Genomic DNA, 27,883 nt, shown 5'->3' on the forward strand with positions numbered 1-27,883 from the left:
CAATAGTTAAAGATAGACAACAGAGAGCTGACTATATGTTAATAAAAGCATACGCATATAGAAAGTTAATGATTTTTGGAGGGTGGAAATGGTTAGGTTTAAGCACAAAAACTGCTTGGTTAAGCAAAAGATGCTTTTGGTTAAAGGCAGCGCCTCCTTAAGGTTGGAGGACAACTGGAGCCATGGTGACGTTAACAAACACATGGTTAAGGTTGTGGAACAGTCACATAAGAAACAATAGTTTCACATGGGAAACAAACAGTATTCTTCTGTGTGAAAGTTAGCCTGTCCACCCCAAACTCGTCCTAATCAGACTTTATCACTATGTACTTTATACTACATCACCTACCCTCTTTGCTTTAGTTGCAATTACTATGTCCACTAGAGGTCACCTAACAATACAACAACAATGAGTTCTAATAAGCTGCTTCCACAAACATCCAATGGGATCATTTGGGCTTAAGTCCACCCTCTTCTATAAAGCTCAACTCCTAACATTAGTGACACTACAGCACAATCTGAAGCTTGATGATTGGATGTTTCTTACTTCAGAGCTCTCGGGGACTCACTTGAGTTCTCTTGTTGTACCTTTGAATACCTGATGACTTTCATGATCATCCAAATAAAGGAAAAGTTCCAATCTCCAATAATGAGTTTTCCCTTTTAGAACCCTGGTCATCCAGTTTAACCCTAACTTCCCTGCTGCTCTGTTGTAAGTGATAAAGCACAACGTGGTGTCCTGATACATGAGAATGATGGATGAAGTGGAGACACTCTGCTTCATGTCATGGTGTTTCTAACCAACAATCCATTATCTTCAATATCAGAATGCCTCGGAGTGCATTATCATATGCTTATACCATGGCCAAAAATAAAGCTAGGCTAAGTCAAAATTGCTCGTGTCTACTTAATGCTACCAAGTCAACTGAGCAGAAACAAGTACATCCTCTGGCCGTGGTATAAATTCAGTCCTCTCATGGAACATACTAAGGGTACAGGGTGTGGAAAGGTGAAATGACATTCAGTGCACTCTATGTTTACTCATAATCCAAACACAGTGAGATGCAACCTCACCACTCATAAAGTCAGAGATACTATGGAGATCAGCACATTATAACCACCACATTACTGCATGATGAGTGTTCAATGTACATGCTGTTTACATCTTTCACCATGCCCGTGTTTTCTCTGGATGGCGTCATCACTGTCCTGTCGCACCGACAGAGATGTGACTCATGACCACAGGCGATCGCTACTTCCAGCCACCTAACTTAGCACTCATGGGGATAGTGTTGATATCGAGCTGGAATTACAGTATAACTAGGGCTGGGTAAAACATACAGCATGTTTAATGTTGCCTAAAGAACATTACATTTTAAATCAGCCAAAATATGGTCTTAATTGATTCTCTTCAGTGCTTTCAGATTTTAGTCCAAAAGTATGAAGTTCTTAAACCCAGCCCTAATTATAATAAGTTGATATTTCATGCTTGTATTTTTAATATGATCATGAGATTGTCCCAGTGATTTAGGCTGAGGCTATAGACTGGACTAAGGATCACTTTTGAGGCAGCAGCTATATCCAAAAATTTGTGAGTGACTTAATCCTTTAGCTCCAGTGTTTGGGAGCACAGGCAGGATAACATGCATGTTGTTTGCTTTTGTACAATCTAAGTACTGCAAATAAAACATTTTTATACCTCAGACTTTTATACCTCAGACCAGGTATAAGCTTATATGCTTTAGGTTGCATGCAAACAGTATCAGTATAAGACAGAATAGATACTGATCAGACTTGGAGGCTAGTCCACGCTAACTTCTGACCTTTGTGCTCCAGAGAATGTAGGGCGGTTAGTCACGCCTGCCAAAAAGCTGGAGGACACCATTCGCCTGGCCGAGCTGGTGATTGAGGTCCTTCAGCAGAATGAGGAACACCACGCTGAGGTTAGTGTGCCTGTATATGTACGTGAATATACATTTTCTTTCTGTGTCTCTCTCACAGACGCATTCACACAACAGGCCTGTAGTTTCATGACAGTATGGGGCTGGTGGCTGGCTGAAACAATGGCGGCTGAGTGTGAGTGAAGCCAGTGGTAATGAGACTGAAAAGGTGGAGCTCATAGCTGTCTCAGCCACCAGCACACCAGCCACCACAGAACCACCAGCTTTCACCCAACCACATCACATTTATCTGAAATGACATAAAGAACAAAACACTCATTCAGTCTTCTTAAAATCTGAAAATCAATCATCAATCATCTTATGCCATCAGTTTATTGGTCAGTGTCTCAGGTGACTTGTTTAAGTGATGTAAAGTCCATATACATACAAATAACAATTAACCTTAATGTGACATTTGTTGATTTCTGTCATAGAAGTGGCAGGACAATATAAAAATTCACCTGTGTAATTTACAACATCAACATATTCAAAATTTCCTGTAAAATATCCCCATGATATTTACACCAGTTTACTGCTGTGAAACTAGAGGCCCCGCTCTTCATATTCCCCACAAAAGACTCTTCAGTACAATCAAAGCCTTAACCTTTTTTTAAGTATCATTGCCAATGTCAGTAAGAACATGTAACATGTTGATCATATAAATTTCAGCTGAAATGATAATTCCAATTCACACAGGATGCATTACATCACCTGTAAACCCTTTTCAGGACTTGGCTGACGGTGTACTTCGACTGAAATCCAAATCTTTTTCTTTAATGGTCTCCAAGCCGGATGGATAAGTCACAGAAAACACACCAAAAAAATCTTAAATCCTTTTGACATTAAACTGAAAACCTGTGGGCTACAACCAGCCGTGCGACATTTGTTGACCAGCTGGAGGAAACGTAGGTGCTGCACTTTTGTTTCCAACCAGATTCCATTTTATGTGGAGTATATTGTCAGCACTGAGGAGTGTTTTCAGGTGTTGTTTCACAGTTTGCTACATCAGAATTTTGGTTTATGTTTTGGGTATTGACTGACATCAGAAATCCAATTTGTAGACTGCCCATCGAATGTGTTTACCTTTGTCTCCCTACAGTTTTTATAACCATTAAAATACCCACAGAGGATTTCAGGATTAGTTTCAGAAGATACACTGAACAAGCTGTTTTGGATTCCTCTTCTGTCGGGGGTCTCAAAGTTTCATGTACATTCAGATTTGAAATGGTATAACACACAAAGTCCCCTTTGAATCATCACACTGTGTCTTGCCCACAGTCGGCCATTGCCTGACACATACTCTCAAAGCGTGGGCAAGTTTGTAGTAGCAGTGTGAGAACTTGTAAATCAGGTTTATCTTTATATCACAGCAGAGCAGCTTCTCTGTTTATTTGGTGAACACTGAGCTGAAAAGATATTGAAGGATGAGAAAAAAAATCATGAGGGCAAAAGAAAGAGGCTGTTTGAGACTGTTTGATCTGTCCAATCTTTCTGCCCTTTTACTGTGAATGCTCTGCAATTTACATTGCTGTCACTATTTGATTCATTTGTCTCTTCCAAAACAAAATTGACTTATTCCTTCTCTGCTTTTTATTTCACTGATTTATTTGGTTTTGCGGGGAAATGTTTGAACAGGGAAAAGAGGTATGTGACTGTCTTAGTGCCATACGCCCCGTCTCCTACCCTACCCTTACTGTAAGTCCTGTGCATGCACTTAATGACGCAGCTGTTGTTGTAAAAGATCATTAATGTTTCCCTTTTCAACAATGACCCAAAACCCCTTTCAGCTTGTGATCACTGCTAATTAAGTGCTTGTGGCAGCGCTTGTTAGCTTGTAAGCTAGCAACAGTCTTGCCTTTGGTGACGAGGAACAGAGACAAGCACTTAGGCAACTTGTTTTATCCCTTGAACTCATTAACTTACGCTCTGAGAAAACAAAGCGCAGAGTTGCGACTTTAGTTGCTAAATGTGGAACTTTTTTGTCTCAAAGAGCACAACTCTGTACCCAGTTTTCTCTGAGTCTACCCCCCCCCCCCGAAATCATTCCCTGAATATGCTAACCCCTGTTCAGCCGTGCGTCATTTAATTCTACCGAGTCCCCGTATGAAAGCTTTGGGGGCCAGGTGTTATGTCACCTTTCCTTTCCTTAAAGAAAGAAACCCATTCCTCTCCATTGGCTCCTTCAGCGCACACAATGGAGAAAATGTGGGGCATGCTTTCTGTGATCGGAGATCACGTGATCACTCCCCTCGCACTTCAATGAAATGCATCATGCTGCTGAAAAAAATAACTAATTCTGTGAGCACATTGGTAAACTAGCCTAACCAGTGTTAGACTCCACCTCTGACAAATATTCAATTACATTCTTTTTTTTTTTTTTTTTTTTAGTTCACAATGAAAACACATTCAGACCTCAAGATTATTGTAAATCAGTACAAATAGCTTTGAACTAATTTTCACTTATATGGCTCTAATTCTGGTTATTGCTCATCCTGTGCACCAGCCCTGTTTCTTGCCTCTCATGTAATCACCAATTTTAACTTTTTTTTATGCTGACTCCTTCATTCAGTTGAAAATGGGGTGCAAAACTATGGCTCTTCTGTCCTGCCACTGTAAAAATATTCCTCCTAGTGGTGAATATAAGGATTTAAGCAGCCTAAACAAGGATGGCAACTGGATAGGTACGCAGCATGGCTGTATTATGAAAACTGGAGAGATGGTGCCTTCTTATTTACTGAATTATCTCACTCATGTCAACCAAAGGGTCATTTACAAAGATTTAGTGGCTCTGAGTGAAGCTAAAGACACTAATGACATCATCCTATACCTTAAACACATTCCCAGTCAATGAAACCTTTCAACCGCCATGTATCAGACGTAAAGTACAGTGTTCCTCTGCAGAATTCATCCACACAAACTTTTCTTGTTTATGCATCAGGATTTTGGTACACACCCTATCTGTAACAGCTTTAGCTTGGCAGAGGGTAACAGAATGTTCTTTACAGTTTTACATCTGCACAGCCCACTAGGTTCACCAGGGTGTGATATGCAAGTTTGCCACCTTTCTGTTTGCCATCTTTGTTTGGGTTAATAATAAACGGTGACAGGAGAGGGTTAAAAGAAGAGTCTTTTAAAACAATGACACAAAATAAACAATGAAGTTTTACTTCTGTTTATTTCCTGGTTTATTTCCATGACTTTGAATATCAACCCTATTTGCAAAAGTCTCAAATGTAAAACTGATGATTACACGAGTGGCACAGACTGGATGTACCTTCTTGCCAACTACCCAACGCCAACTATCCAATGTGAAGAGCTCCCATGGCAAGTGCATGACTACCCCCACCCCTTCCACCACCACCACCACCACCTTCACGTAAGCCCATGGGTACATTCACATTACAGTGTTGACAGCTTGATGTGAATGAGCAAACACCATGGATCCTCAGGGGTCCCTCTTAAGAGGCCTGGCAAGAGTGGGGGTGCATGGAGAAAAGCGAGTGTTTCTGATGTGCATGAGAGTAGCCTGGTCCCTAACAGTCACTTCACTGCGTCTATTTGATGGGGAGATGTGAGCGCGGAGCAGCTCGCTAGCTCCTTTCTTCTGATTGACTCGCTGAAGGAGCTGCGGGTGAGTGTTTAAGTAGCTCCCTGCCATGCCTGTCAAGGAGCTGCTGCTGTTTCCTCTGTGGGCCAATAGAAAAGCGTGTGATTTTCCGTGCCCACGCGCTGTGTTTTTTTTCTGCTTGGAGTTGTGAAGAATCCTTCTCCGGAGATCACACGGCGAAGTCGTTGAGGCAACAACTTGATTTCATGTGGTGAAAGTGAGAGAGAGGGATAGAGAGAGAGAGAGAGAGAGAGAGAGAGAGAGCCAAGAACCTTTTTCAATAGATCAGTGGAGTTACATCCTCCTGCCTTTATGGTAAATGAGATTCAACCCATGAACTGTAAATTCTTAAAGACGTGCCCACTGGGGAGCACTTACATGTACCCTCTCTTTGTCTAATTTGTCTCCTTTCTTTCACTCTCAATCTCTTGATTTCCTCTGTATTGCGTCTCCCTTTCCTCTCTGTCTTTCCTTCCATCTTGAAGGCCTTTGCGTGGTGGTCAGATCTGATGGTGGAACACGCCGAGACCTTCCTGTGTCTCTATTCGGCCGACATGGACGCAGCTCTCGAAGTGCAGCCGCCTGACAGCTGGGACAGTTTCCCCCTCTTCCAACTGCTCAACGACTTCCTCAGGATGGACTGTGAGTGAGGAGCTATTAAAAGAAAGCATATTCAACAGTCAGTACGGGGGGGCTGAAGTAGCGGAACGTGCCTGGAACTTGGTCTTGATCAGTGAAGGAGCGATCAGACTCTAGGGTCTGTAGGCCTGATGAAATGGAAAGTCATATTATCCACTGGCCCAGGTTAACATAAATGAATATATAAATCAATATATATAAGTATATATCAATACACAAAAAAAGATGTTCACCATTCACAAAATAACTGAGCATAATTATTTTCACCTCTGTTGTTTCACAGTTCATTCACCAATGTGCAGTGCCTTAGCTGTAGCTGTTAGCTACATGCCTACCATGTGTGTATGGAGTGTGTGTGTGTGTGTGTGTGTGTGTGTGTGTGTGTGTGTGTGTGCAAAGTGTGACAACTGCGATGCAGATTAATCTCCAAACTTAGCAGGACTCCAGTTCTGTCTGTTATTTTCCTTCAGTTCATCTTCTTTTTCCCCGACATGTCGACAAAGTGGAGTCAGCTTTTCGGTTCACACTGTTTACAGCAAATTTGCATTTGTTATCATCCAGTGGCGTCGTTCTGTGCAGTCGTGCTGATTCCAAAAACCTTTATGCATTAATTTCAGACACTGTTATATGTCTGAAAATTAAGCTCTTTATCCCTGAAGAGCTTACAGATTCCCTTAAGCTCAAAATCCCTTAGTAGTAGAACCACAACCTGTAAAATATCCAAGAATTGAGCTACAAACAGAAACTCTATCTTAATTAATAGACTATACCAAAATGAATTCTTATCTTATCAGTAGAAATCTTGACAAAGGTTTACAGCTACAGTAGACTACCACCTGTGAATAAAGTCCAACCAACATTATGGTTTGTTGCAGGGGGTATTTCTTTCTGTGAGATCGGTCTAATTGCTGATGTTTTCACTCTGTGTGCTTTTTTTTAGATGGTAAACTGAGTTTGAGTCGTTCCTCTAAACCAAATCAAGACCAAATCAAGATCATTTTTAATGAAGGTTTACAGCTGCTGTCAACTGCACGCTCCAACCTCCCTGAAACATCCCTCAAATGTCTCTGAAATCACTCTTGTCATCATGAGATGTCTACGTTTGGCCTGGAGCAGTTAGTGTCCCGAAGTGTGTGTGTGTGTGTGTGTGTGTGTGTGTGTGTGTGTGTGTGTGTGTGTGTGTGTGTGTGTGTGTGTGTGTGTGCAGGGCCAGGAGTGTCTAACTGAAGATAATGGTCAGGTCTCGATGCTGGTTGCTGCAGGCCAGTCATCTCTCTAATGAACTGCACACAACTTGCCTGCAGGAACTCTGTGGAGCTGTCCGTGGTCCTGTAAAGGATCCACTTCACTGTTCACAATGCGGACTCAATCTGCAGGGTGCTAATTGTCCCCGGGGAATGCTTCCACTTTTCAGCGTGTCGGGCGGGAGTCAAGGAGAAGGCAGAGTGCGGCCCGCTCATTCATTCAGCAGAACACAGATGACTGCAAAGAGCTCGTTATGCTCACTTGTTAGTGGCATCCAAACATCAAATTTGTCACCATCTCATTTGCTACATATTGTCTGTTGTGTGAAAATGGCAATTGAAGTGCATAGCAATGGGCGTAGCTACACCAGCTAGCAGTTAACGTAGGGAAGGGAACTGTAGGCAGGTGATACAGTGAGGATGAAAACAGACTGACTCCACATTTTCTTAAGCTGTGATATGAGCAAAGAAGCCTTTTCCTATCACCTCAGTCTGTTAAAAAGCAAAGACAAAAATCTCTGATTTTATTTATTTATTTTTTGCAGTATATGTGGTAGGGTTCAGGCTTCTCTGGAGGTACACACGCCATTTACACTTCAATAAATTTGAAGACTTTGAAGTAAAATCAAAGCAGCAGATATTGTGGTTTCCTGAGTTTTAGTCTGTAGTTTTATGGACAATAGCGTTGTTTGTGTGCTGTGCAGATGCAAAACTGTAACTCAGGGTTATTTCCTCAGGCTTCCACACAAAGCTTCTCCTGGGGCCACAGAGAACATTATTACATTATACAACTGTTGTGAGGCTGAGTGGTTCTCCCCAGGATCAGTAAACTGACCTTTACGTGTAAAAACGTGTGGAGCGTCCCTTTAAGTCAGTGCAAGAACACTTTGTAAATACAAACAGTGGAGCCCATCGCACCAGTGTGTCATCCTTCCTTTTCTGAAAGACTGTCATCAAACAAAGCCTCAGCCCACAGTATCATCACAACACGAACCGTCATCAGCGCAACTTCAGACACAGCAGAGCCCCCCTCTGCCCACACAGTGTAACAAGTGCACACTTTAACAAAGCACATCATCATGGGGACATCTTTTCCACAGAAGGTCATCTGCGCTGTTGCCCCACAGCGGTGCACTTACTGTATGTAGCAGTAAATAGCCTTGGCACTAGACAGGCGCCAAAGTCGGGCTGCCATTCGAGGAGTTAATGATGTCTAAAGCAGTGGTAGCTGGGCCACAGCGAGCCCCGGGAACACACTCCTGGACACAACACATCTAAGTGGACAGCAGCCGCTCAAGTGGCTAATTGGGAGAGTGGCAATCAGGAAGCACAACAAACATTGCACCTACTGTGTATCATCGACCTTGACTCCAATGCCAGCACACACAAACACAAACACACACATGCTCAGAGGGGGAGAGAAAAACAAAGAGGGAGAGGGAGAGGAAAAGCAGACACGCTGCATGGAGCCGTGAGGCATCGCATTAGCACACACTGGCCTCCATTTTATCTCCTGTGGTCTTTGTCAGTGTTGCCTTTTTACCAGTTGGGAGCCGGCGGAGACTGGGGGAAATGTGTGTGATGAGTCGAATTTAGAAATACCCTGAGACTCCGAGACCTGAGACTTTTTTTTTTTTTTTTTTGTTTAGAGAGACTGAAAACTGGATGTGCTGTGTCATACCTGCTAATGAAGAGCCAGGCGTTAGAGCCAACTCAGACAGCAGCCTCCTCTGCTGTCGTTCATTATCACAGCCCGAGGACCAGGTTTCTCTGTTACTCGTCTCTCTGCTCTTTCAGATTAATCTTAGGAACACGTAGAAACATAAAAAGCCCCTTCGGGATCATGTTAAATGTTACCTTCAGTGCACACAGGCCTTTACCCGCTTGCCCGCCATGTGCTCAGGTGTGCTTTTTCACTTCACATGTTTTAATTCTCCCCTCCCTCAGATAACCTGTGCAATGGGAAGTTCCACAAACACCTGCAGGACCTGTACGCCCCCCTGGTGGTGCGATACGTGGACCTGATGGAGTCCTCCATTGCTCAGTCCATTCACAGAGGCTTTGAAAGAGAATCCTGGGAACCTGTCAAGTAAGGATGCCTTCATTTTACTTTACCTTTCCCCTGTCTTCTCCTCCTACAGTCCAGGGGAGTGTGGTGGCGGATTAAGCCATTTTCACTTGGCAGATCTGTGTGCAGATTTAGCTTGATTTGATTAAGACATTTCCTAAATTGGGAACAGAACGACTCTTAGCTGCTACAAGAAGTGTTTGCAAGCTGTGAGATCTGCCAAAGGGAGGGTTACTACGTACTGACTCAGAAGGGTGCCCAAACCTCTGCACACGCACCTATTAATATCTATCATGAACTAAAAATTGACAGCACATTAACACCAGAAAGAAATGCTCGTTTTAAATGTCTATTTACTGCAGGGCTTGTATTTACAATAACATTGCACAGAGAAAAGATATGTATTTGTGTTTTTTTTTTTTTTAAAGAGTGTGACTAAGATGTATGAACAAATGTTATCAGTGGTGAGGTTACACAAAGACACGATGAAAAAAGAAGTACTTTTCTGAGCATGAGTGGACAGATACAGAGCTGAAAGCTCAGTGTCCACACTGTGCGACCCTGAGGTTACAGGTAAGACTTCTGAGCCTGTCTTCACACCACAATATGATTGGACAATGAGTCCAATCACAAAGCAGTACAAGTACAAGACAATTCTCTAAGGAGAACAGATATAAGTTTGTGATCCTCTCTTTAAGTGTGTGTGTTCTGATATTATTTTTTTAATTATATTTTCATTCTATTTCAGTCACACCTCAACACATCATTTGCCATCTGTTCAGATCTCTTTTCATCAATATGCTCATTTCAACTGCGCTGTTCCACTGTTGTGCCGTAATGTGTCCTCTGAGGGACAATGTCAGAAATAAATTCTGCTTCTGTTTAATAAAACATTTGCTTTTTATTTATCATAATTGTTTTCAAAACACATTTTCCTCATTTATCAAAGACACAGTCAGTTTTTGTTTTGTACCCATGGTACAACTAAAGTTTTGGGATCTGGGGGTTCAAATGGGTGCCCAGCAAAATCCACAGTATCTTTAATGGAAGCTTGACTTTCATTTATCTTCAGTTTGCTGCTTTTGTCCACTCATTTGCATCAGCTTTCTGTTTTCTGTTGTTCTGTTTCTCTCTGCAGAAGTTTAACGAGCACTCTGCCCAATGTCAACCTCCAAATGCCCAAAGTACCAAATCTATCAGTGCCAAGTGTTAACCTCCCACAAAAGCCCAGCTTTTCTCCACCAAACTGGATGACAGCTAATCATGACTCAGAGTGTGTATCCGCTTTGTACACACATGCACAAGTCTTTGGCATGAATGTGGCCTCTAAAGTCATATGACCCCAACCCAGAATTTAGTATAATATTAATTTATCCAAAACATTTTTAATATGTTAAAAAAAAAAAAGACAGAAACTGTTGCAGCTGTTTCCAAATGAAAAATATTTGTTAGTTTTGTACAAACATCAGTTTAGATATTAAGTATTCGAATTGAGTGAAAGTGAGTGCTATCATTAAAGGCACTCTGCATACCTCAGTATACACTTGACACATCATCTATAGCACTTTAAAAACTTAAGCGAAACATTGTCTGCGCCAGCAACAGGGATCAGAGGTGTAAAAAGCTCCTTCGTACGCTGCAGCTTCCTGCAGAGTGTGACGCTGTCACTGCAGCACATCCGTCCCTGTTCCCTCATCTGGGAGCTTGTGGATATACGTTATAAAAAAAAAAAAAAAAGAAAATATATTTAGTAACTAATTCAGTTCCCAAAGAAAAATGTATGGCAGACTGGTTTCATTTATGTTTTGCCAGACCGGCTCTCCAAAAGGACTCCTGGAGGCAGGTGTAGGAGTGTGGTAAATTTAATATCAGAGAACGTACACAGATGTTACCAGTATTGGGGTTTCATACTTGCTTCAAGCCATGTTCATACCAATGTCACGGCATGGGGTGTGTCTGTGGATGGACTTTTATATGGACTGGAAAGATGCAAAAGCATAACAGGGAGACAGAACATACAAAGCAAAGAGCCACTAAAATAAGAAAACACTGTAGAATTAACATTGAGGATAGTGTACAGTATGTTCTGTATGTTGCTCTCATGGATGAGAAGTGTTCCTCAGAAAAATAACCAATTTACAGGTGTGTGCTTTTAATGTTTGATCATTTGTAGACACATAACTGTCTGTTTTGGATTTTTTTTTTCCATCAATAATCCCATTGATAAACTCTCCACACTCTAAATCTGCCTATGTCGAAAAATCTTTTACAGATACAAACAAGACTGAGAGTCTACAGCCAGGCTAGCAGCTCTGTGAGGCTGTGCTTAGGCACAGTGGTGCTTTGAGCTGAATGCTAAAATCAGCTTGCTAATGTACTCACAGTGACAACATCTGTTAATAAGCATGAAACACCAGTACAGCCGAGGATGATGGGAACGTCATTAGCTTCCTGGTCATAAACCAAAGGACTGAACAAGTTAAATCTGATGATCTGATGATATATATTTTTACTTATACAACTATTTGTATATTACTTATATTAATTTACTGGCTTTTCTGTTTCAAACACCATGGAGTGTATGTCCTGCACAAAATCTACCAAAGTTCTGATCTGTCCTGGTTATGAACTTGCATCTCTTCATGTCTTTCTAATCCCAAACCTTTCCCCCAGTTACTTGATGTTGTACTGTCCCTGGTCCTAGCTTCTCTCTCTCCTTTCCAGCCTTGGCTGGAGGCATTATGTTTTTGCTCTATGTTTTTGTCTGTCCACCTGTCAGTCAGTCAGCACCATTCTCATGAATGCGATATCTCAAGAAAGCCATGAGGGGGTTTCTTTGTTCACTTGGTCAAAGGTCAAAGGTCAAGGTCACTGTGACCTCACTAAACACAATTTTGGCCATAACTCAAGAATTCATACACTATGAAAGAAAAATCACAAAAGGACTAATATGATAGAATGATGATGATCAAAAAGGTCAAAGGTCAACTTCACCGTAACATCATACTGTTCTGCAAATACACTTGATACGTTTTTATTAAATTCATTCAAAGTGCTCACTACATTCATTCCATATGAGTCTGGACAGATGTGGACGTGAACTGCAGCTTGACTGGTCGGTGAAGACAAACAACCACAAGGTGGTAGATCCCGTTTCCCGTGTTGTGGCTGAGTCTGCTGGGACTGGGTTGAATTTAGAGCTTCTGAAGGACATAAGCTGCTGTTACTCCTGGTCCTAGTAGTCCCCCTCTTTACCCAAACATGTCACCCCCCTTTTCCCCGTTGGACGTAATAAACTCAGGGTTCGCACACATCCTGGAAAATCTGCCGTTTCAATGTTTAAAAAAAAAAATCTTGGAAAGTGATGAAATTGCAGAAGTGAAAATGTCCTGGATTTGAAAAATAAAATTAATTAATCAATTCTTATAAATGATTAATTAATTCTTTCTGAAAATGAGTGGGAACCCAGAGTCTATCCAGTAAAGAAAAAGACAGGCGTTTATCTTTTTGTCTTTCGTCTTGTTCGTGTTTCTGTTAACTGTAAATACACTGCAAAATGGATGCAGCCTTTATGTTTTTTTCTCATGCTCTTTGCTTTGTCCTGTCTGTTCCGTGTAGGAACAGCAGACGCATCACAGCACAAAGACGTGTATCCTGCACCCACACATTCACACAGTCTAACCCAATAATATTACTTGGTGTGTAAATGACAGGATGGAATGTGCATAAATTTTCACCTTTACTTACTCAGCGTAGTGTGTAAAACAGTATTAGCGTGGATCCTGCTTCCTGTCAGTTCAGACTATGTTGAAGTGCATACAGACTGCACACTGTACAAAGGCCCATCTCATCAGATTATCTTTTTTTTATTTTACCTTATTTACATGTTTTAGCCCTAAAATAAACATAAGGAAACACTCTTTTTCACAAAAATTAAATTACAAATGCTTGGGACAATCTGTCAGAAACTCTTGATAATCAACCTGATTTACTCATGAACCCAGAGTAGCCTTTCAGACATGTGAACTACAACCTTAAGAACCAGGGTGGAACGCCTCTGTTTGCCCCTTTTTCAAAGCTCTTGTCTGCTACATTTTGCTGTCCTTCAGTAATGGTTCAGGGACATCAGAGGATCTCTTCTGGAAGCTGGATGCTCTGCAGACCTTCATCAGAGATCTCCACTGGCCAGAGGAGGAGTTCGGCAAACACCTGGAGACCCGGCTGAAGTTGATGTCCAGTGACATGATCGAATCATGTGTGAAACGGTAAGACAGTAAATAGCAATGAGTCATTTGTGTGTGTTCTAGGAGTAACTATTTGTTCGTCAACAAGCTGGGAAGAAATACTGGGGTACACTGTTAGCGGAGTGTATCTTTAACATGAGAAGAAACTACATGTACTGGTTCCTATTTTACATGACTTTCAGAGGGAAAGTAAGACAGGATGCAACTGACACATTTTGTGGTGGTTTCTCCAAAAAAAGTAGTAAGAAGGGTTGCTGTGATATTTGGTGTTACTGGTGTTACAGGCACACACCAGTTACATAACTTGCCCACTGACTTTTTTTTTTAACTAATATAAAACCCATTTGGTTCATTTTCAGTTGTAGCACTCACATTCATCAAATAATACACTCTCATTTGTGAGTGATGGATTTGGTGTCTGAGCAAAAAGCAAATGCACCTATTTGGCAGTGTTTCAGATTTAAACCTGATGCCTGATATTACTGAGGCAGTCTGCAAACAAAAGGTAACAGCATCCAAAGATCTAACCTCTAACAGATATTGTTAGACGTTAGATATTGAGCTGACCCTTCTCTTGCAAAATAGCCAGTGTAATTGGTAACATCAGTGCAGTCATGACTTTATTACCTGGTGCTTAAATTTCCACACTGTGTGTAAGTAAGTGCAAACATGAGGAAATGTTTTACTATTTATTTATTTAGGGGGATATGGGGTAGCTAGGACTCATAACCTCAGCATTTCTAAAATCCTGGAAACAGACCCTGTACATTTCTTTCCCTCTTTGAAGGACACGGGCTGCGTTTGAGACCAAGCTTCAGAGGAGCAGCCGGGGCATAGACTTCCGTGTGCCGCAGTCCATCTGCACCATGTTCAACGTCATGGTGGATGCCAAGGCCCAGTCAGCCAAGTTGTGCGCCATGGACCTGGGGCAGGAGGTAGGAGACACTAATTATACCCTGGATACAAATAATTTAATTTTACCACTGACTCCTCATTCAGTTTTCCCTTTAAGTCTCATTTCATTTAAAGGTCATTGCTTTGGACTTGAATGAAAATGAATTTTGTTTCTATTTTGAGCAGTTTTAGCAGATGAAGGTGTGAAAGTGTTGTTTTTTTTCTCTGTTACTTGAATACATCTTTCTTTTCTTTGCCTCTTGACTTGTTTTGCAGTATTCACGTTATTTTACATGTGCCATGTCACCTCTGTCTTTCCCATTTTCTGCTGCTTTTTCTTCTCCTCTCTGTCTTGTGAAAGTTTGTTAGAGACTGGGTAAGTGTGGCTCCAAATTCAATTGAAATCTCACCCTCCGGTTCCCAAATGTATAATTAGTCATCAGTTTTCCCTGTCTGTCTTCCTCCTCTTGAATTGTTTGGATTTCATTAGCATATGTGTAGATAGCATTGAATATACATGGGGTGGAAGTGAGAGATCTCATATTTCACAGAATCTCGAAACTGATGCCAATTACTGACAATGAATTAATTATTGCTAAGTCCTTCGCTGTTCTGTTGATGCTACAAGGCTAAACAAAAGGATTCCTCCCAGTGAGGCTGCCTCCGAGTTTCCGCGACCGCAGCGCCTTTATCAGGACTGATAGTTCCACAGTCCTTCATCGTGCTTGGATTCATAGGAAAACCTCAGGAATCTTCAGAAAGCACTTCTTTATTTATGTGGTACTAAAAAATATACAAACAATAAAAACAACAACAAAGGATTAAAAAAAATAGATCATGTAAATCATTAAAAATTAAAAACATTTTTCAAACAAAGACCTGAAACAATAAATAAAAGTTAATTAATATAAAGAAAAATAGGAATAAATGATGGACGGATTCTTCATCTCCGTTTAGCCACAATTTTACATTATGACAGTAATGAGTGATGTCCTGTGTTAATGTGTGTGTGGTTCACCTTAACATGTTACTGCAGCCTGTCAGAGACTACAGACACAAGGGATGGCACATTTAATTAACTTGTCATTTAAACACAGAGCTTTCCCTAATGACTGAACCTATAGACCCGTAATGCCAGTGTTTAAAAACATTGCTGAGAAAATAGCAACTGACATCTCATCTTGACACAAGGCAGTTTTGATTTAGAGCAAATCGATCCACAGAAACAGCTACCTTACACCCAACAGAGTAAATAAAAATCTAATAGTTGGTGCTTTATTTTTATATTTCCCTAAATTTAATTTCATCTGGAGTTCAGATGTGGAGGTTTTCATATTTATCTAATATGATGCAGTGTGTTTAAATGTTTAAAGTTAGATACAATACACTGATACAATGATATACCATTCAGCTACATGAAGTGTACAATGAGTGTACCTCTAGGATCAGTGTTAGGCCCCCTGTTATTTAGTCTACATATTAATGATGTATGGCGATGACAGGGTTGCAGGTACACATCAGAAACACCTGGGTTAGCAGCTGAGAAACCAACAACTGTTATGGTAAAGATCACACAATGGCTTGACCAGTCATGTCTTAGTTTGGACACTGGAAAGACAAAAGATATGTCGGCAACTTGGCAATGCATGTTGGGATGCTATCCCACATGACCTTTTGCATGTTGGGGGGCAAGCTAAAGAAAAAAATCATTAAACCCCTCGAGTCCTTATCCAGAGTTCAGAAATTCAGAAAGCCAATACAATATCATCATTAGTGTAAACTGTCTTAAAAATCTCAAAAATATGAATTCAGCATCAATTCATATAGCAATGTATCTAGTGTTTCTCTTTAATGTCTGCTGTCTCTTCAGGCTGGGGTTTCTAAGTGTGGATGAGAAGAGTAACATTGTCTTTTCTTCCTCTGCAGAGACAATACCATTCCCAAATTGACAATCTAATCGAGGAGACGGTGAAGGAGATGATAACTCTGCTGGTGGCAAAGGTACAAAATAATACATTACACTTTTAAACCACGGATGGGTGACTGTCAACATTTCTTTTTGCAAAGACAATCAAACAATCGCAAAACGACTACAAAGGAGACGAAAATAACCACAAAGAGACTCACACAGACTCAGCAGGAACACGAGTAGATGCAGAATGATCATTAAAGATACTCAGAACAACAACAAACTGCCATAGAACAACTACAAAGAGACTCAAGGAGACTTAAAACAACCACAAAGGCATGCAAAATAACTACAAAGAGACACTAAAGAACTACAAAGGGACTCAAAACGACCAGAAAGAGACTCAAAACTACGACTGATGCAAAACAACTGACCACAGACTGACGGACGTTAAAGTCATCTAATTCGCTCAGCAGTACTTGTTCATACGGACTTTTACTAAACTACATTTCAGGGAAAAACGTACTTAGCTAGGCTTGTATGAGCTTGTTAAGAGAGGTTTTTAACATATTGCTGTTCGGTAAAATTGTTCATTCTCCAAAAATGTGAATTTACCAGGAACTCTTTCCAGATTAATGACTCAGCTCAGTGGATAGAGGAGCCAAGACTGGACGGTGGCTTCGGTGGCTTCAAAAAGAAGCTTTCACAGTGTTGTAGATTTCATTTGTAATGGATCAATTGGACGTTGTCAAAGTGAACATGTGTTTTAAAAATGTTTGCAATTTTATTAAAAATCAACATCTGAGAGATCTCATTTACAAAAGTATTCAGATCCCTCATTCAGTCCTTTGTAGAAACCGCTACATCTTGAGTCCTCTTGAGTAAGTCTCTCCAACCTTTGCAGACCTGGATTTGGGCTTTATCTCCTTCTTCCTGACAGACCTCTGAGGCTCTGTCAGACTAGATCTTCAGGTCTCTGCACAGATGTTCTGTGGGGTTTTAAGTCTGGACTTTGGCTGGATGGGAGTTCAGTTTTTGTCTCATCAGATAAGAGAATCTTTTTCCTCATGCTCTCAGTCTTTAAATGCTGTTTGGAAAACTCAGGCTGTCGCATGCCTTTTACTGGAAGTGTCTTCCATCTAGCCAGTGTACCATATGGGCTTGATTGATGGAGTGCTGCTGAGGTAGTTGTCGTTCTCTCATCCCTACAGAGGAAGCTTTGGCTGGATCAACTCTAGAAAGAGTCCTGGTGGTTCCAAACTTCTTCCAGTTCACAGTTACTGTGCTCCTGTGAACACTCAGAGCTTTAGACACCCTCACCCTGATCTATGTCCCACCACTTTAAGGTGGCGGTCTACAGAGACTTAGATGTCTCTGTAGACCTCCACAGAGACTACAGAGACTTAGACGTCTTAGCTTGGTTTTTGTCCTGACATGCAGGGTGAATTGTGGGTTCTTGCATAAACAGATGTGTATCTTTCTAAACTATGTTAAAAAAAAAAAAAGTCTTTGACACAGCTCAGCAAACAGGATGCACCTGTCCAGTCTGTCCACACTGCCACAGCAAAGGGTCTGAATACTTTTGTAAATGAGAGATTTCAGTTTTTGATATTTAATAAATTTCTAACATTATGTTTTCACTTCATCATGATATATGATTGAGTGTAGCTTGATGTGTAAAAACGTCAGTTTCAGTCATTTAAAATTAAACCCACTACCCAACAATACAATGTGTGTCAAAAGGTGAAGAGGTCCGAATCCTTTCTGAGGCCACTGTCCATGGCTTTAAACTGACAGGGACAACATGACTTATACAGTGACTTACAGTGACTGTCCATTGTAACAGACCTCTCTCCTCCTCTTTCTCAGTTTGTGGTCATTCTAGAGAGTGTGTTAGCCAAACTCTCCAGATATGATGAGGGAACGCTCTTCTCCTCCTTCCTATCTTTCACAGTAAGTAGCACATTCTTTTTTCTTTCTTTCCAGTGCAGTTCACCAGTAGTTCTCTTAGAAGGTGGACCTTGATGTCCAATCACCATCAGAACAATGATGCTTTTAAATGTAATGTAACAATGACTCAGTGATTCTGTATTTTAAAATCATGTTTGTATTTTTTTCCACATTAATCCTTCATGCTAATTGTAATACAGCCTGACCTTTTTTTTTTAAAGCTTTCCTCTGCACCAAATAGCTTAACAACTCAGCTGGTTTCCCACAGTATTACAAAAGCCAGGTTATTGAATTTGTGAGTGCACTTTTGCAGCTGAAATCACCGCGACTCACTGTTGCCAGTTCAGTAGGAACTGATCTACAGGCTGTACAGCGTCACGGCAGCAGCCTTTGTTCTGAAAAGTGGTGCCGCAGCTGGAGCCCTGACTGTTTTTTCACCTACTTCTCTCTCTCCTTTATGTCAAGGTGAAAGCTGCTTCAAAGTACGTGGACGTACCTGTAAGTGAGACTCCTTTATTTCTCCCTCTCTCTTTTATATGTGAACACTATGGGAAAAACATCCCTTATTAAAGTTTAAATGCCTTAATCATCTCATTAATCAACTTTGTCTACTACAAAATACATTTATCAATAACTAATTTGCTTTGGCAAATATGTTTTGGAGAAAACATCATGTCCTGGTTAGGTCTAAAAGTCACCTTAAAGCAGAGGTGTCCAAACTGTTCCACAAAGGGCCGTGTGGCTGCAGGTTTTTGTTCCAACCAATCAAGAACACACAGTTTGACCAATCAACTGCCTGAAGACTGAGATCAGTTGATTAAATGAGTCAAGTCTGGTGTGCAGGTTAATCATTATCCAGATAAATTTAGTAGTCAACGTACAATTTCTTTACAGTTTTAACTAATTACATTGTTATTAAAGAATGAGGATTAAGATATGTACTGGGACAGACACAGGTCGTCCAACCTAAATGATCATACATTTTGAATTATCATGCCCTGCTCTCATTATACTATAATTACGATTCTATAGCAGGGGTTTGGTTAGGTCTAGGAAAAAGTTTGTCACTACACAACATCACCTAACTTCCTCTTTTGCCCCACAGCATAATTACTCTGGCCATAAGAGCACTAATACTGGTAAATATATGGCCTCTAGACAATAGAAACATGGATATAAACGACGCAGGTTTTAAAATATTTTACAGATAAATATATTTAACCCAAATATTTTACACACAATATATTTTGTAGAGAAACATTAAATGTAAACATCATTGTGTTTGTTTACAAGAAACCGTTAATACCTGGTATAAATATGGCATCAGTGTTTGCAGATACACTGTGTATTGTGTGTTGGCAGAGAAGTTTAAAGATCCCCTAAATAAATCAATCAATAATAAATAAATAAATAAATAATAAATGCTTTCATTTTACATGAATTATTACAGTGTAAAACCCTCTCGTTCATTCATGTGTTGTGTGTTTTATGGCATTTTGTTCCCAAGTGATGCGTCGTGTGTTTGTGTGTGTGTTTCTTGTGCATGTGCAAATATTTGCCAAACGCTTTCACATGTAGAATCATATTCCAGATGGTACAGAGTGTATTTCCACATCGAATGTCCCTGTTTCCTTCCCCCCAAATGTCCATTCATATGCATGTGGCCAGACACTGACAGCCAGCCATGCCTCGTGCCTCCCTATCTGTGCAGTATACATTGTGAGTCCGTGTTAGACAACAAATGCCCATTCTACTGTCAGGGTGGCGGCGGGTGTGTGTGTGTGTGTGAGATCTTTATTAGCTACCAACACTTTGGCCATATCAACATGCCAAATTTCAAATTAATGCCTTGTCAGTGAATGTGACGAGGCACTGCGTACGCTGGAAGGGGTCGCAGTTTCCAGCCCAGCACACTAATTATGTCCTTAATGTCCAAAATTAGAGTTTCACTGGTGAAAAAGACACTCATTTACACATTGTAAGTGCCTTTGCAGATGTGTTAACTAAGTTTTAGTCGCAGTTAGCGACGAATTCTTTGCAAACTTTTGGAATCCAATGTGAGCTGGAGAAAAAAAAAGGTTCAACAAAAAGGTTAAAAGAGTGTGTTTTCTTGAAAATGGATGCGATATGTTGATGTCAGAAAGACAACTCGGATGCCACGGACAAATGCATTGTCCTCAGTGAATAATTTATTTGTCAGGATGGTGGCCTCCTAACAATCTGCTCTCCCTATTAAAGCCAACCGAGTGGCTCCAGTGCCCCCGTTCACTTTGCACATTGCCCAGACTGTGAGGGCTGGTTCACAGCTGAGCTGACTGAGGAACATGACTGCCCATCAAGCCTTAAGTCTGCATCCTCGTAAATGAAACACTTCTTTGGAGATGCAAACATTGCTTTTCCCTGAATGATAACTGAACACTTCAGAAAACTATCTCAGTTTGAATGTTTATATAACTGGTTTTTAATTAAATCATGTTTAATACATTTGGCCCCCAATGTATCACATAAGAAGAGTCTATAGTGTTCTAGCAGCTCAAAGAGGCTGTTAACGTTGTATTGGAGTTGTTGGAGTTATTTTGTACTTTGTACTTTGCCAGTTTCACACTGGTAAATAATCAGGACTGGGAAAGTGGAATTATTCCAAAAGCCCTGGTAAATTTGACATGACATTAAAAAGGATGACAGTGCTGGAAAAGTCAGTTTTCAAAGGTAATAAAACTCTCAAGTTTAACAGATATAATGTTATATTGAACAAGATCTATATTTTGTAACCCACATATTTCACTTTGTTCAAATGGGTTTGATGTTCTTTGAAGAAATGTCGCTAACATCTCTGTTTTTGTTTGTTTTTATTGATTAAGACAACTGTTGTTTAGGTTTATGGACCTTCCCACACATATACATGACATGCATACATACAGGGGAAACAATGTGTATGATAAATCCATGAGTGAATGACAAGCAGTAGCACGATAAGACCCATAGCTGCCACACTGAGCTGTCAGATGATATGAATGTTCGCAAGTCGTCAACATGGGAATTTGTCCCATCTCTACCAACCATCCAATGCTGTGATTTTTATGGCTGTACTGTTCCATCAAATGGAAATATTCTATCTTATGCTCTATATTTGTTCTCATTTGAAACTTTGGTATTTTCACTAAGATTCAAAAGTTTGAATGAGTTCAAGAAGTATACGTTTGTACTGACTGACTGGATGTAGGGGTTAACTTTATCTTCTTTGAAATAAGTGGTTCAACTTGAATGCCAAAGTTTTGTTGTTGTTGTTGCGGATATTAGTTTCGAAATGAATAATTATATTTTTATGTGGCTTTTTCTTTTTCTCTTGTTTCTCCTTTTCCCTCGCAGAAGCCAGGGATGGACGTGGCTGACGGTTATGTAACGTTTGTTCGTCATTCCCAGGACATGCTACGGGAGAAGGTCAACGAGGAGGTGTACATAGAGAGATTATTTGATGTAAGTAAGCCGTGGCACCGCCTTCTCCACCAAACACAAGGCTTCATTCACTCCACCTGTGATCTTTTGTAGGAGGAGATTAAAAAGAACCCAAGTCAGTCCTATCCTATCAGTAGAGTCACCCAAAGTCAAATGATTACATCCAGGTGATAGCTGATTGAAATCTACTCAGTGTACACGTGAGCCTTAATCTGAATGAAGAGACACAAACACTGTCGGGTGTTGTTCCGCTCTCTGTTTCCATAACCTCACAGGTCCCTGCCTCCATCACAGTTAGTTTGGTGGTTCGGTCATTTACATACAACACTTGGTCTGTAAACGTCACAGCGTGCTACACTGCCCCTGCTTTGCTCTGTGTACTTTGAGGCAGCCAAAAAAACTTTGCAGTGAGTCTACTCACAAAATGCAAACTGAATTGGAGTCTTCTCAACTGATGCATGGACTTTTAGGGGACAGTTAGCCCATAAAGGAGCAAGGGCAGCAGTCACTATTAATGCTTTCACACATGCACTGCATCCCTGGACTTATCTAGAAATTCCCCCCGGAGGAGCCGTATGTGAGAACACAAATGACATTAAACGGACCCTGCCAGCTCTCCAGCACAAAGTCTGTGCTATGTTCGCTTGAGTCCATGTGTGAACAAAGCAGGTCTCTGTTGATGTTTCTGTCATGTGAATGGTGCAATACTGGAAGAATACAAACATAAGAGGGCAAAGAAGAAGAAGAAGGGTCGAAGGGAAAGGGAAATTTTATTGTGCAAAGGTAGAATAGAATTTGATAGAATAGATCCCCATGGGAAGCAATCCTATTGATTGGGAGCTTCCGAGGTGAAGGAACCACCGCCCTGGCCCCCGGAGCCAATACACTGGTGGTGATGATGAGTGAATGGGGCCCAAGGTTGTGATATCTTCTTAGAAGAAACCTTTGGAACGGAGGGTTTGAGTGGAAATTGTCGGGAGTCCACAGTTGAGGTTGTGAAAGGGGCAGAGGCAGGTCTCGAATGGTCCATTTGCTGAACTGACAGATGAGAGAGAACGCTTTTAAAGTTAGTTTACGAGTGATTGGCTAAAGGTGAGCGTGTTGGGTTGTGATTGGGTGACTACATGAATGAGCTGGTGAAGCTTAGAATTAGCAGGAAACTGTGCTTGACTTAAATCTTCCACAATTTTACACATCAGTGGCTTTTTTATAAATATTGTTGATCTGCTACTTTTAGGCTACAGTGGTTGCTTGTACCTAAAATACATCCAACATGTGACATTTTGTCAGGGATGGAATGTAAATTCCATCACAGTCTTTCCCTGACCTTAAACAAGTAGATTCACTTGTCTTCACTTGTCTTTTGTGCATATTTCTGAGTGAATTCTGATGTAGTTGGGGTCTTTTGGATCACAACTATAATGTAAAATAGAACTAGATTTGTTGTGATGAACATTCAACATCTCGTGTAGATTTGTGTTTTTGGGTTTTTTTTTTTTGTTTGTTTTTTCTGTCTTTTATGTAGCTGACTGCACCAACGAATAAGTGTCCGTCTCCACAGCGGAGAAACTGTAATCACCCCAAGCTGTAATCAACTTGCAAAACAGTCCCACGACACTGTTTTCCTCCATTTTGTGAGATGAGGTCAAGTAACACCAAAACAATCAGTAAATCTCTAAGCCCTCGCTGCTGAGCCTCCTCTTGGGTCAAACTGGATGTTTTCTCCCCCAAAATGTGCTAAAACAAACCCTGCTGCAGGATGAGCTGCGTATTGAGCCTCCGCTCTCTGCGGATCCATCTCTGCTTCCTCCTTTCAGAGTCGGACTCTTGTGTTTGAATGCCCCCGTTCCCCTGTGCTCCTCGCCGTCGGCTCCTTTGTCTCGCGGTGTTCCTCTGCAGTGTGAGCTGATCTTGAGGAGGGATTATCCTGAGCGGTGTTCTCTCTTTCTGAGTCAGCAAACAACAGTTAATCAACTGAAAAAGAGGCACAAAAGATCACTTTGTAAGATGGCTTAGCTCCTTGTTTTTCAGGCAGCCACCCACCACAGATTCCGCACACATTTTTCTTTTTTCAGGACTTACAAACAGGTCGTCTCATCAGATACTTGAACAAAAAAGCATTAAAACTGAGGTTAGTGAGTTGTGGATTATTCTGTGGATAGATGGAGCCAGCACATTTAAGGGATAGCTCAGTGTTTTAGTCGTGAGGTGGTGTACAGAGCAAACACACACACCTGCCAAATGACACAAATAACAGGGTGCTCATTAAGATGCTACAGGTGAGTGAGCTTTGGTGCAGATGTTTTGATGTGTGTCACACACTGCTGCTGTGTATCACCCCCAAAGATTCTCATCGATACAGTAGATATTAGCTGGTGAACTGGTCCAACCTGATACACAGCACACATACAGCACAAAACAAAACCCTTACGTGCACAGTCCACAACACAGTGCTCAATACTTCACTCTCTCGTCAGGCCTATCACTACAGCTCAGAAGGACTTTGTTGTGGTCCAAGATTTCTTACCTTATTGAGGCCATCAGCTAGTAGATGTATCAGAATATGGCTGCTAACTCTCTCAGCTAGATAATGTCCTGGGGGACACACTATTGTGCGGTAAGGATACTGTCTGCAGAGTAATCTGGAATAAAAGATTACTGGGGATAATCTTTGATCTCCAAGTGGAGCTGATCACACAAACATGTTTTCTCCAACTCAGAATCCCAGAAGACAAAAGAAGTTCTTTCTGAACTTGACAGATCTTGAAAAAGCCATGATGCTTTAACTTTGACCTACTGTTCTTACTGTAGTTGGGTTTGTTCACTTTGAGTTTGACATCCAGATAAGATGATTTAGACAATCTGGATAAACTATTGGCTTGTTTACAGCCTGTGTGATGGCACTGTCAGACTTCAGTGTGGTGATGGTCAAGATGTTAACAGATATCAGTAAACAATTATCACCAAAAATTAAGGACAGAACTATAAAAATAAAGACCAAAGTGAAAATAAACCAGAATTATCCATAAAAGGATTCATTGGGTAGTTGATTCATCAATTGAAAAAAAAAAAAAAAAGCTGTGTCTTTAATCATTTGTATTTTAGTGAAGGCTGGAGGGTGGATGAGCTGAAACAACAGGAGACAGGTGAAAGAACACTGACAGGGACGTGATCCAGGTTGTGTAATCCTCTGTCACCTCTTCATCCTGACTGTGTGCAGGTTCATCGTTGAGGCTCTGCAGAGTGAACAGTCTTCGATGTTCAGTCTGCAGAGCTTCATCTATCTGTTCGTGCCTTTGTGTTGAATCGAGGCCTTGAGGTGTAATCCGTCTCCTGTCCTCTTCCTCCGTGTTGGTCCTGACAGAGTGTGACAGAGAGGTGTCCGGTGCTGGATGTTTGCTGTTTGTTGCTGCATCTTGACCCGTTGCCTTGCCACGTATCCTCTTTTCTTCCACAAGAGCATTTCTGCCGGGATTCATCTCACCCCGGCTTCTCTTTGTTGTCATCCTATATCAATTCTCCCCACGGCATCACAGAGGCCGATGAAGGTGTCTCTGACTGCTCTCTGCAGCTCTGATGTGCTTTTATTGTCACTCCACCCTTTTTAAAATCTATTTCTCTGTCTCTCTCTCATGTCTTTAAGGGTAGAAACACACAAAATGGTGCATTAGTGCTTGACTTCAGGTTTAGAGGCTGATTTTTATCATTCTTACCAGTAAATTTCAGTTGCATGTCTTTCAAACTGAAGTGTGTCTCACTTCCAGTTTAACAGTGAAACCACACTATGATGGATACACCATGTGCTGATATTGACACTGCACTAGTACATTTTAATATACAATGAATGCATGTACTGACAATTGAGCAAGACTTGACCATGAAAGCAGTTCTTAAAGGGCCCAAAACTGTCCCTGTCCCTGATCTTGCGTGCATGAGTACACACATTCATAACAAAACGCCACGCAATGGCTGATTGAACTGAGTTAAGTTTTCGTGGGCAATAGTTCGGCCCTACATTCTTCCTTTGATTAATAAAATTGTAATACTCACTTTTGACTGGGAACATCACAGATTCTGTTTTGTACTTTAACACTAAATGATTTGTGATAAATAGCACACTGTGCTTCCTCTGGTATTTACCAGTCTACGTAATCCATGAATAATATGTATTTTACTCAAAAATCATCACGTCAATGAGGTCTGCAAAACTTCAATTTTTTAAAAATGTGCAAATGAACAGGGTGTGAACACAGTTACTGCAGAATATAGTTAAAGTGCACTACAGCCTGATTATGTGCGATACATCCGCCTAGCGCTGCAGAGGTTCCATCAATCAGGTGAGATCCTATGCTGAGAATAAATCAAGCTCTGCACCAGCTCTACACCATACGTACCTATGGCAGGACTAACATAAACCCCGTGTATCAACTATAAACCCAACTAAAGATACGCTGCAGATGTTTGATTATCACCAGTAACTTTTCACTCTATCTTTTGTGTTCCTTTTTTTTTTTTAAATCATTTATTATGGTACTTTAGAAGAAGACACTAAAGTAAACACAGAGATAAGTTAAAAGCAGATGTTGATGAACCCCCACAAATTAGAGGGTTACAGGCCACCAAAGCAGATACCCCAGTGTGTGTGTGTGTGTGTTGGGGAGGGGGGGGGTGTTGTCCTCTTAAAATAAGGTCAGGATGGACTCCTCTTAATCTTTGCTTTGTTAGGCAGCCCCTCCCCTCCCTCAGTGGACTGCTGACTTCATTTATTATATCTGTTTCCCTGGTGAGGATTACAACCTGTGTCCCATACACTTTCACAATAAGGTACCTCGTTACATAGAAATACCATCTTGTGGTTCTTTGGCATTGTTTAGGTCTAAAATTGCATTCCACCATAACTTTGTTTTAGAGGTGCTCTTGGAAAGTTTGTAGTTTTGAAATAATCTCAGAAATCAAAATTTGTCACTGAGGGTGAGTCTACCTCTTATACCTGTTTCCAAAATAAAATCAGTTCATTTCAAGAATTTTGTCTAGAATTCAGGTAAAAATAAAAAAGAAAAGGATAAAGAAACCTGAAAAAGGTGTAAACAAGAAAGAACACAGAGCAAAAATATAAACATCTGCAAAAACAACAAAGTGCTTGGAAAACAATTTTCACCCAGCTTTATATAATCCATTTTGCTTTTTTTTTTTTTGAGGCTAAAAAGACATTTATGATGTTATGGTGACCCATCGGGACACATTTTCATGCTGGTTGATGAGATTAAAGTCTACAAATCTTTCAATGGGCCATAATGTAGAATGAAAGAACACCATTAAGTCTCCCGGTGCCATAATAGTTGACTGTAAAGAGATTACGATTTAAATCACATGAGCACATCAAGTCCTTTAAGCATGTATTGTTTCACACATCCCCGCCAAATCTGTAGGTACAAGTGTGTTTGGTAACAGAGAGGTAGGACATGGAGGACAGGCGACAGGAGACACTTGCATGTGCCTCAGAGTAATTAAGGTTTCTTAAACATGTTTGGCTGTGATTTCTTGCAGAGACAATAAGCCTTAGGTTATATGTTATTTTAATTGGGGTTATGACATGCATTTATCTCAAGACGCCTTCTAATATCAGCCACAGTAAGCAGATTATTGCACTATAGCCCCTCTTCATTTCTAAATATGTGTCAATACTCACAATTTGATGTCTAGAGTGACAGCAGACAGGCCCATATGTGGTCTAATACTGGTAATGTTAAACAAGCAACAGCATCTCAAGAAATGAATCATAATCTGAGACATATTAACAAGAGCTAATACCCATGTTCTGACATAGATTCGTGGGTAGGGGGGCTTGTCAGAGCAGGACATTTTTAATTGATATTTGACCCACTTCTCCGACCAATTGTACAGAGTGGAGAAAGAATTCCACTTGTTATTT

The 27,883-nt window shown here is 40.8% G+C and overlaps 1 protein-coding gene across 1 annotated transcript in view; it reads left to right on the plus strand.

The window, feature by feature from the left end:
* The window catches only part of cadpsa (Ca2+-dependent activator protein for secretion a), a 133,458-nt gene that overhangs the window by 86,912 nt on the left and 18,663 nt on the right, over positions 1-27,883 (plus strand). Inside the window, exons 18-26 of the mRNA XM_041033874.1 lie at positions 1,837-1,943; positions 6,033-6,189; positions 9,378-9,519; positions 13,608-13,763; positions 14,530-14,677; positions 16,563-16,637; positions 18,415-18,498; positions 18,961-18,993; positions 21,865-21,972. Of these exons, the coding sequence (XP_040889808.1) occupies positions 1,837-1,943; positions 6,033-6,189; positions 9,378-9,519; positions 13,608-13,763; positions 14,530-14,677; positions 16,563-16,637; positions 18,415-18,498; positions 18,961-18,993; positions 21,865-21,972 (1,010 nt within the window). The remainder of the gene's footprint in view (positions 1-1,836; positions 1,944-6,032; positions 6,190-9,377; positions 9,520-13,607; positions 13,764-14,529; positions 14,678-16,562; positions 16,638-18,414; positions 18,499-18,960; positions 18,994-21,864; positions 21,973-27,883) is intronic.

The sequence above is a fragment of the Toxotes jaculatrix genome, chromosome 3 (genome assembly GCF_017976425.1).
Source record: "Toxotes jaculatrix isolate fToxJac2 chromosome 3, fToxJac2.pri, whole genome shotgun sequence".
Classification (NCBI taxonomy): domain Eukaryota; kingdom Metazoa; phylum Chordata; class Actinopteri; family Toxotidae; genus Toxotes; species Toxotes jaculatrix.